The 11,136-nt window shown below is 40.6% G+C and overlaps 1 protein-coding gene across 3 annotated transcripts in view; it reads right to left on the bottom strand.

The window, feature by feature from the left end:
* Nucleotides 1–11: 11 nt before the first annotated feature.
* MCTP1 (multiple C2 and transmembrane domain containing 1) overlaps nucleotides 12–11,136 on the bottom strand; it is a 390,864-nt gene continuing 379,739 nt past the window's right edge. For all 3 annotated transcript variants that reach the window (XM_075932144.1, XM_075932145.1, XM_014571314.3), the window contains 2 exons: nucleotides 2,896–2,993; nucleotides 12–1,826 (listed from right to left, as the gene is read on the bottom strand). In XM_075932144.1, coding sequence (XP_075788259.1) covers nucleotides 1,755–1,826; nucleotides 2,896–2,993 — 170 coding nt within the window. In that variant the 3' untranslated portion in view covers nucleotides 12–1,754. The remainder of the gene's footprint in view (nucleotides 1,827–2,895; nucleotides 2,994–11,136) is intronic.

The raw sequence follows: 11,136 nt of genomic DNA, 5'->3' as shown, positions 1-11,136 counted from the left end.
ACACAAATGGATAAGGGGACAAAAATTTTTTTACAGTTTATCAAATTGAAAGCTATTTCAAACAAAAGTCCCATCAATAAGAATGTTTAAGTATGGAGGAGTTTTTCATTAATTGTGTATTGTTCTTCAGCAACCAACAGTGAAAGGATGGGTATAGGTGCATTTTAAATAGATTCCTATAACAATGATCTAACTGAAGCACATTTAGGTCAAAGCCTTTTCATAGAATGGTAATAGGAGTGGCATTTTTTCAGGCATGTTATACAAACAGAAAAGATCAAAATAACTATTATAGGAAACACTGAAATTAGCAACATATCTTTACAACAAAACTAAGTTTCCAAATTAGTTCTCATGAGCAATGCAGTTAATTATTTAGGCACATATATACGCATTTCCCTGCACACACTTTAACTGCAATAGTAGTGCAATACAACTTTCTTTGCAATCACAACATAAGCCAGCTGCTCTACAACATATGGCACAGATAATTTCTCTTGTGGTTACAGTCTTGCAGTTCCTACTCAGTCAATACTCCCAGTAATATTACAGGGAATTTTGATAATTGATCTAACAATTAGGGTTCCAGTTATTGTGTATTACACACCTAGGTGGGGAGTAACTTTAGGTATAGAATTCTCCATGCAGAGAGATGAGAATATATCCCTAGGTATTATTTATACAATAGCTGTTAAAACATTTGAAATGTAAATTGTGTGTGTCATTTAATTTACAAAATAGACTTTCATGCGTTATGGTAGGTCTCTATTAAAAAAAGAAATAGAACTGGCATCACTTTTATCACACTGAATTTTTCTTCTACTCTGCATGTCATTAGTAACAGGTAAGATAGTATGCAATCAAGTATTTTAATATGTCCTTGTAATTAATTAGAAAGGAAAAACATTGTCAGTTTAACATTAAACAACTGTATGTGCACAAATGATGTTCATAGTCGAATACCTGAAGCAATATTGATTTTGTTTGGCAGAATCTTCTTTACAACTGAACTATGTACTTCCTTCACTAAACTAGTTAGTACAAATTAATATTAGTGGTACGTATAAAAAGTAAGATATGCAGTCAGTTACAAATCTGGCAGTATTTTTATATATGTATTTTAAAGTCTCATAATGGAATGATAAAGGCAGGAATCTCTTCAATTAATGGAGCTCCAATAAGAGATTTGCACTTGGTGCATTTCTCATCAGTTTATAGGCATCCTGAGTCAGTCTGAATACACTGAACCAGAAGTTAAGAGGGTCTAAACGTAGTAAGTTCCATTATACTCTTGTTTTCATTGAACGGTATAAAACAAAAAATTGTAATGGAAATATGTTGGTTAAAAATATTAATGTTCAAATAAAACTGCACTTACATTTTCAAATCTAATTTATATTTTTGGCAAATTTAATCAGCATGACTTGAATTTTAATAGTTTTACGTGTCTTCTACCATCAAAAGATATTACGCATCTACCACTTAATTTACATTAGGTACTTTTATTGTGTTATGTCCTCAGTCACGGGCTTTCCACACAGCATAACCCATATGTGAAGGCTTCATCAAATTTGTCTGTACAGTATTACTATATTTTCAGTGAAATGCCTTTGTACAGTATTTACAAATTCTCTCCATTGTGATTAAAAAAGCAAATAAATAAAAAGCTTAAGTAAAGTAATGCTTTCTAGGCCATGGGCTTTTTCTTTTATCTTGCCTCAGCAGATGTTAGACTCCTCAGTAGATGAAGTTGGCTAGCCAGGATTGTTTCTCTTCCTCTTATTTGGGCTGTGACTGGGATCTTGTTTTAGTTCTTGATATTGCACCTGTTTAAACAGAATGTTCAGAAATAAACTGGTCAGGTAAGCATTCACCAGCAAAGAAAGAGTACCAAAAAACAAGAGGCTTTTATTTTTCTTCTTTGGGCAAATTACTATCCTGCCTCAAGCTTATGATTTTTGCACCCCAGCTGCAGATCCATACAAGTGATAGATGTGGAGTAAGCAGCAAAATCAGTATTAGAAAAATCTTACCAGGAAATAAAAAGGGCATTGATGAAAACTAGTGAAGTCTGTGTTTTCCTCAAAAATTATTACACTGAAAATAAAGGAGTATCCAGTTGAAAGAGATCAATAAAAATTCTCTGCAGTCTTTTATTTAATACATTCTTCAGTAATGCAAAGCTGACACTATTATGATAGTGCAACTCCTATTCACACAGAGTATGAATTTAATCCAGCATCTGAAAATGCTGAAAGCCTAGCCTCTTGCTCTACTTAGAGATTTATAAAAGCATCATTCTGCAACACTTAACAGTTCATGTAAGATCCCACACCACAATATAAGTGCACAAGCTTCATAACTTTCTTAAAAGGGTGACCTCATCACCTATAGTAAATAAAACAAAAAATTCTCACCTTAGAAAAATAGGTGGTAACAACAACTCAGATTCACAGTGCTGTCACAAAAGAGCCTGCCCCTGACTCTGCACTATTGAATTTTCTTTCATTATGTGCTCTCCCATTTCCTCTCTTCCGGGGCTGATGGCCTAAGGCAGCAGTACTTCCTAAACAAACCCCAGCACTATGTTACTCTGGTGATATTTACAAGAGCCCCGGTGATTGGATAACAGCAACTCCATCACATGCTACCATTTCCCAAAACGTTTTTTTTTTTATTAACTGATTGCCCTGAGGATCCCTCAAGCCACAACAGTGGCAAAAAATAGTAAAAAAACGTATAGAAGACTCACCAGCCTGTTGATATTTTAGACCATAAAAATTAAAAATCAAAGTCAAAACAAAATGATTTTTCTTATTTTAAAACTAAGCCATAGAATTAATAATCTAATGTTAAACCAACAACTATATGAGAATTTAAAAAATATATACACACCACTTGTACATCTGAGGGAACTCTGGAAAGGAAGTCAAGTACCTCATTGTTATCAATCGCATATGGACTGCGAAGTTTCTTAGTAAATTTATTGATGCCTGAAAGAGGGATATTTCAAATATTAAAATCTCTGGATTTTTTTTTATACCATCTGTTAAAAACATTTCTGGCAAACTTCTGACAAAGATTTTAAGATGCATTTCATAGTCTGATTTTTAGCAATCACTTAGTGAACTTGTATACTCGGGCCTGGCCTATATTACAAAGTTATGTCAATGTAAATTGACTTGAATCCACCTAGTTATGGGATTTGTCTACATCAACATTTGAACATCATTACAGTGATGCAGTGATACCATCTTCCCAACTGATGCAAAGCCACAGTTGATCTATTTCAGAGTGAAATGGTGTGAGTATAAATGCTGCACTCCCTATGTCAATACTAACTGCACTCCAGTAGCTGTCCCACAGTGCCCCTAATTCTTTCAACAGTGGCCACTTTGTGACCTTGTGGCTATGGAGTTGAAATTTGTGACCAAAGACCAGAAGCTGTGCATCACCCACTCACCCCTCCTTTTGAAACTTCCTGTGTTTTTAAAATTCCTTTTCCTAACTGCCCCCACCAGCTCCCTGTGTGCATCAAACCTACCAGCACCAGTCACAACCACAGCAGCACTCCTGCTGAGAACAGGCAAGAAATTCTGGATCTATGTGGCCTATGGGAGAGAAAAGGCTGTGCACACACAGCTATTGAACAGCCATAGAAATACTGACATCTGTGTGGCAACAGTGCCACCTGAAAACAAAGGAACTTTCCCTAGGATACCAGAAGGCAAGAGAGGGCAACAATAAATCTGTTGTTGCCACCAGACCTGCTGTTTTATAACAAACTTCATGCTATACTTGGTTGTGTGCCCACCAACACACTATAGACTACCCTCAACACTTTGTTTGCAACCTCAGATAGAGACCTGTTTTGTGAACAGTGAAGAGGGGACAGATGGAGTGGAAAAGGATCATTTTAAATTGTTGGAAAAACAAAGTAACTATTTTAAAAATTACTAAAATATTTAGCTGAGAGCAACACAAAGTGGTAGGCTAGTTCTTATTGTTTTTCTGGCTACCAACTCAAAGAGGTGGCTCCCACTATTTAGTCAGAGGGTATCTTATGTACTTTAGGAGACACCATGTTTAAGACTAAGAAAAATAGTCACAATTATTAAACATTTTTATTATTAAATAAAGCAAACAAAAAATACCACAAGTCCCTGGTGATTTCCATTACAATATCTTTGTCTCCGCAGAGAGCTTTAAAAGAGATTACACCCTGTATAGTAAACCACTCCTGGGGGTGCTTTTCTCGAGTTAATTCCAAAGGAAATTGTTTCTCAGAATTATTGTGAATGCAGTTTACCATTTTATTAGATACATATATTTATGTAGGGACAAAATAATTTGTTTAAAGCCAAGTAGATTTTGTTTATTAATAAATAAATAACTAGGCAGTTTATAACTGCTGAAAATAAGCAATCTTTTAAAAGTCATGGAAGACAGGAGAGACTCCAGAAGACTAGAAAAGTGAAAATATAATGCCCATCTATAAAGAGGGAAATAAGGACAACCCAGGAAATTACAGACCAGTCAGTTTAACTTCTGAACCAGAAAAGATAATGAATCAGTTTGCAAACATCTAGAAGATAAGATGATAAAAAATAGCATGAATTTGTCAAGAACAAATCACATCAAGCTAACCCGATAGCTTTCTTTGATAGGGTAAGATGGCTTGTGGATAAGGGAAAGTGGTAGAAATGGTATAGCTAGACTTCGGTAAGGCTTTTGATACAGTCTCGCATGATCACCTTATGAATAAACTAAGGAAATACAGCCTCGATGGAGCTGTTATAATGTGGTTCTTAACCAGTTGGATAACTATTCTTAGAGAGAAGTTATAACATAAGAACATAAGAACGGCCGTACTGGGTCAGACCAAAGGTCCATCTAGCCCAGTATCCTGTCTACCGACAGTGGCCAGCACCAGGTGCCCCAGAGAGGGTGGACCGAAGACAACCGTCAAGCGATTTGTCTCCTGCCATCCCTCTCCAGCCTCTGACAAACAGAGGCCAAGGACACCATTTTATCCCTTGGCTAATAGCCTTTTATGGACCTAACCTCCATGAAATTCTCTAGCTTCTCTTTAAACTCTATTATAGTCCTAGCCTTCACAGCCTCCTCTGGCAAGGAGTTCCACAGGTTGACTACACGCCGTGTGAAGAACTTTCGCTTATTCGTTTTAAACCTGCTCCCCATTAATTTCATTTGCTGTCCTCTAGTTCTTCTATTTAGGGAACTAATAAATAACTTTTCTTTATCAGCCCTCTCCACACCACTCATGATTTTATAGACTTCTATCATATCCCCCCTCAGTCTCCTCTTTTCTAAACTGAAAAGTCCCAGTCGCTTTAACCTCTCCTCATATGGGACCCATTCCAAACCCCTAATCATTTTAGTTGCCCTTTTCTGAACCCTTTCCAAGGCCAAAGTATCTTTTTTGAGGTGAGACCACATCTGTACACAGTATTCAAGATGTGGGCGTACCATAGATTTATACAGGGGCAGTAAGATATTCTGGGTCTTATTTTCTATCCCTTTCCTAATAATTCCTAGCATCCTATTTGCCTTTTTATCAATGGTTCACAGTGATGTTGGAACTGCAAAACAAGTGGATCAGTTCTTGTTCCAATTCTGTTCAATATTTTCATCAACATCTTTCAGATAATGGCATAGAAAGAGCACTTATAAAGTTTGCAGATGTTACCGAGGTGGGGGAAAGGAGTTTTGTAAGTGCTTTGGAGGATGAGATGAAAATTCAAAATGATTTGGACAAACTGGAGAAAGTCTCAGATAAGTAGGTTGAAATTCCATAAAGACAAATGCAAAGTTCTCCAATTTGGAAGTAACCGTTGCATACGTACAAAATGGGAAACAGCTACTTAGGTAAGAGTATAGGAAGTCCCCGGGTTACGTACAAGATAGGGACTGTAGGTTTGTTCTTAAGTTGAATCTGTATGTAAGTCGGAACTGGCGTCCAGATTCAGCCGCTGCTGAAACTGACCGCCAGTTCCGACTTACATACAGAATCAACTTAAGAACCCCAAGCGTCCCCAAGTCAGCTGCTGCTGAAACTGATCAGCAGCTGATTCCAGGAAGCCCAGGGCAGAGCAACTCTGCCTCGGGCTTCGTGTAGTCAGCGCTGGTCTGTTTCAGCAGCAGCTGACTTGGGGACGCCTGGGGCAGAGCAGCTGGGGTGCTGCTGGGTTGCTCCAGTAGCACTGCTCCTCGGCGCTACTGGACCAACCCAGCAGCACCCCATCTGCTCTGCCCCAGGCATCCTGATTCAGCCGCTGCTGAAACTGACCAGCAGTGGCTGAATCAGGACGCCTGGGGCAGAGCAGCTGGGGTGCTGCCGGATTGGTCCAGTAGCGCCCAGAGCGGTGCTGCGAGACCAACCGGCAGCGCCCCAGCTGCTCTGCCAAAGGCGTCCGGAGAAAAGCCTAGTCTGCTGGGGGGGAGGAGGGGCGACGTACTAGCTGCGCCCCACCCACCACAGCAGACCAGGAAGACGCGATCGGCAGACCGAGACGCACCGCGGTTCCGCCGCCTGGGTCCTCCGTGGCTTTGCTCCCAGTCTCCCTGGTCTGCTGGAGACCAGGGAGACTGGGAGCAAAGCCTCTGAGGACGCCAGCAGCGGGACAGCCACGGGGCGTCTGGGCTGTCCCGCTGCCGGCTTCCCCCGAGGCTTTGCTCCGCGTCTTCCTGGTCTGCAGACCAGGGAGATGCGGAGAAAGCCCTGGAGTACACGAGCCCCGTTCGTAACTGCGGATCCGATATAAGTCGGATCCGCGTAAGTCGGGGACTGCCTGTATTTCAAAAAGGGATTTTGGGGTCAAGCTAAATAGGAATCAACAGTGTGACACTATTGCAAAAAAAGAAAACATCTTTCTGGCATGCATTAACAGCAGTGTTGTAATCAAGACAAAAGAAGTAATTTCCCCTTCTATTCTGCACTGATTAGGCCTCAGCTGGAATATTGTGTCCAGTTCTGGGTGCCATATTTCAGAAAAGATGTGGATAAATTGAAGAAGGTCCAGAGAAGAGCAACAAAAATGATTAAAAATCTGGAAAGCATGAGCTCTCAGAGAAGACACAAAGAATTGAGTTTATTTATTCTGGAAAAGAGAAGACAGAGGAAACATGATAATAGCTTTTGATTATCTGAAAGGTTGCTACAAGGGGGAGGGAGAAAAATTATTTTCCTTAGCCTTTGGTGGTAAGACAAGAAGCAATGGGCTTAAAAGCAGCACGGGAAATTTAGGCTAGACATCAGGAAATACTTCCTGTCATAGTGGTTAAGCTCTGGAATAAATTGCCCAGGGACATTGTACAATCTCCATCATTGGAGATTTTTTAAGAGCAGGTTAAACAAACACCTGGGTGGGATAGTCTAGATGGTGCTTGGTCTTGCCATGGGTGGAAGAGGACTTGACTTGGTTTCTCAAGGTCCCTTGCAGTCCTATGATTCTAAATCCTATGAAATCTTTCTCTCTCTCTCTATATATATATATATATATAAAGTTTTTCCTGCCACACGACAGAATGATAGTATTTATCTTAGCATTCAACAAAGGCATCAACAAGTTTGTAATGACTTATGAAATTAAGTTGTAATCATTTTATTAATGCTATTTTTGCATTACTATTGAGGCCTTTTCTACACAAGGAAGGGGACAGGGAGGAGATGTGGCAGAGACCACACAGAGGCAGGATCTGTTTCAAACTCTGCTGGAGTCAAGCCCATTCTGCCAGGCAAATGCATATGAGCTGATGACAGGGAAGGGAACTACCTAAGGTGGTATGGTAGTCCAATTACACATTTCACCTCAGAACAGGTATTGTGCTCAAGTTTTCTTTTCAATTCTTTGCTTATTGAGGTAGTCAAGAGGGGCCATGTAAAATACCTTGTTTATCTACATAGGGATGTCTCTTATCCTTGTGGGAGATGTCAGTGAAGCTTTCATGGAGGCACTTTGCAATTCTATTCCAAAGATTCCTTAGGAGTACATCCTTGTTTCATCCCTCGCAATAGGATACCTTCCCATATCACTCTGCAAGTCTGGCTGGCACTGCTGCAGTAAACAAACTAGCCACATACAGAGCCAGCTGGCTTTGGGACATCAATTGCAGCTGAGTTCTCTGGGCCTTTGTCATCCTCAGCAGTGAGATATCAGCCAAAAAAATCATCCTCAATGAAAATAGTGCCTTTATTCTCTGCACTTTCTTTAAACCCCTATTCAGAGAGGGGTGCCAAATAATAAAAACTTCAGTGCAACAGAACACTCACCAGGATTTGAACTGCTGAGCAGTGCTGTAGTGAGATGCCAAAAGCTAAAGTGACAATGAAAATTTCACATTAAAGATATTATTGGGGATAGATAGTGTAAGCGTTTGTAGAATTATAGGGTTGGAAGAGACCTCAGGAAGTCATCAAGTCCAACCTGCTGCCCAAAGCAGGAGATTTAGCTTTCCCTTTCCATTGTGACTCTCTATCAGTGCTGTATCTGTCTGTTTTAATCAGTAGCCTCTGGGGTGCTGGCCTTGAATGTATGACCTTGACCAGGAGAAAGAGAAGATTGGAATAGAGAGCAGGGGAGGGAAAGAGACACTGTAGCATTAAGAAGCTCACCAAGATACAAGTTTGCTAAGGCTATAAACTCAGACGTGGTAGAGAAATATTGACCCACGTGCCCAAAAATCCTGGATGCAGCAGCCTTTCCAACCATGGCAGAATACTACAGTCACAACTCCCTACATCCCATAATATTTCAAATGGCAGCCTCGTCTAAATCCCGATACACTTGCTTGTCCACTGCCAATATAGCTTTCATTTTGGTGTCACTGTAGAGACTGATATTGGAGTGTAGCTTGTCATATCCAACAGTTCTGAAGCCACTGCTAAACCTACCACTGCTAAACATCCTAAACCCGCATTACAATGCGATCCAATTATTGGGCCCTCATTTCTAAGGTCCTTAAATAGGTGATCCAGCACATGGAGCATCTCCATAAACACCAGCAGCACCTGACTTTTTTTGCATTGTCCCCATCAACATCTGGTTGTTGTGCTTGAACATCCCTGCATCTTCCTCATCACAATCTTGGATGTGGTTGTACTGATTCAAGTTCTGGAAGCACAGGAGAATCATGCATCCTGTAGTAGCAACACTCATGAGAATGATGCTGAGTGGTGAAGGATCCATGTTTCTACCAGAGAGATGGCAGAGACTAAAATGCAGCAGACAGGGCTGTAGGAATTTTTTTTAAATGGTGTGAAAATTATAGGATGTGGAAAGTGCTTCAGGATGGAGCAAGATGCAAGATGGTAATTTGCCTAATCACTGCCAGAAATACCTAAGCAAATCACTGGCATCCCACAAAGTACAGGCAGTCCCCAGGTTACATGGATCCGACTTACATCGGATCCCTACTTACAAACGGGGTGAGGCAACCCCGCACTAGCTGCTTCCCCCCAGCAGACCAGGGAGACGCAAAGCTAGGGCCCTCCCTCCCCCAGCAGACCAGGGAGACGCGGAGCGGCTTTTCTCAGCAGACACCTCAACTTGAGAATAAAGGACTGAGGGAAGTGAGGTGTGGGAGAATAAAACTGAGCTCTGGAGAAATGTTTGGCTAGAGTTTCCCCTACAATATGTACCAGTTCCGACTTACATACAAATTCAACTTAAGAACAAACCTACAGTCCCTATCTTGTACATAACTCGGGGACTGCCTGTACTGCAAAAGTGTCCCAAAGGGCATTTGGGCTGGGCAGCAGCAAAAGGTAACCATCTATGGTGAGCCACATTTCTCACGGTGGATAGGTGTAGAACCAACAGAAGCACAAACCTGCCTAAGCAATATACAAATATCAGCAACTGTTTCCCAGTACAACTTGCATTGACCAAACTTTGTAGTATGGAGATTGTATCAGTCTTTAAATGTGCTCTTGAAGTATTTTTCCTCAGTAACTCCCTCCTTGAATTTTAATCTTGGCAGTAACACCTAGAATTGATTGGAATTTTTGAGATGGAATATTTTTCTATGAAAAAATTCCAATTTTGTCAAAAACAAAACATTTTGTAGTAACATGTATATATTATGACAACACTACCTTGCTAGTCATGTTTCAAAACCTGTTTGCCAGGCACATTTCAGTCAAAACCTGCTTGGTTTCTTGCTAGCTTGCCTGCCCAGCTCTCTGGCAGGTGGTCTGAAGAACTTCCTCAGAGATGGAACCCCAGAGCTTCTGGGGTTGACAGCTCCAGGGAAGTTCTGCAATGATACCGGACCCAGAGCGGCTGGCTGCCCAAGTTCTGGAGGCAGGGGAGCAAGCTGCCTAGATAGCTGGGGATGACATTCCACAATATTTCATTCAAGAACACTAAAAGATGAAGTTTCTAAAATACGCAACGTGTTGCTGGGGCTAGCAGGCTCCCTAGCTCTAAGGCAGCCTCAACTCTGAATATTTAGGGAGAGTCATGGATCTGAGGATCCTAGAAGCCCCAGAAACTCTACTGCTTCTGGTTACAAAACTGTATGCTAGATTTGACCCAGCAGCCACTCCAGATCATGAGGAGCATATTTCACTCTAGAAATATATTTTGGTATTTCTAAAATTAAGTACTGCAGGAGCTGAGTTCCACAGAAAATTTAGTGTCTCTGCACCAATTGGGACAAATTTTCTGAACACTCTCATTACTACAAAATGAAAATTCACTGTCTATCAGCTCTAGAGGCAATTGTTAAGTTTTCTGCTTTACTTTACAGTAAATCAAGGTAGTAATCTTTACTTCTCTGCTTCAGAACCCCTGGGCCATATTCAAGCTCCTTTTGCAGTTTTCTTTGAGGGATGTTAATATATATTTTAACTTTGGAATACTTTTAGAATGCAAGGTTTGATAGTTTATTTTTGCACAAAATAAAAGATGCACTAGTTTCCTCAAATCAACAACCAGAGTTCAAAGGCACCACACACAGCTTAGAAAAACTAAGCTAAAACAGCATTTCCAAATTACAGTTGCTATTGCATCATTAGATACCGGGCCTAAAACATTCATACCCAAAGTATGTACAAACAAAATATGTCAAAGCAGAGCCCACAGTGGCATTAGTCTCCCAGATCACATTACC

The sequence above is a fragment of the Pelodiscus sinensis genome, chromosome 6, assembly GCF_049634645.1.
Source record: "Pelodiscus sinensis isolate JC-2024 chromosome 6, ASM4963464v1, whole genome shotgun sequence".
Lineage (NCBI taxonomy): Eukaryota > Metazoa > Chordata > Testudines > Trionychidae > Pelodiscus > Pelodiscus sinensis.
This window is presented reverse-complemented; position numbering and strand designations above follow the sequence as displayed.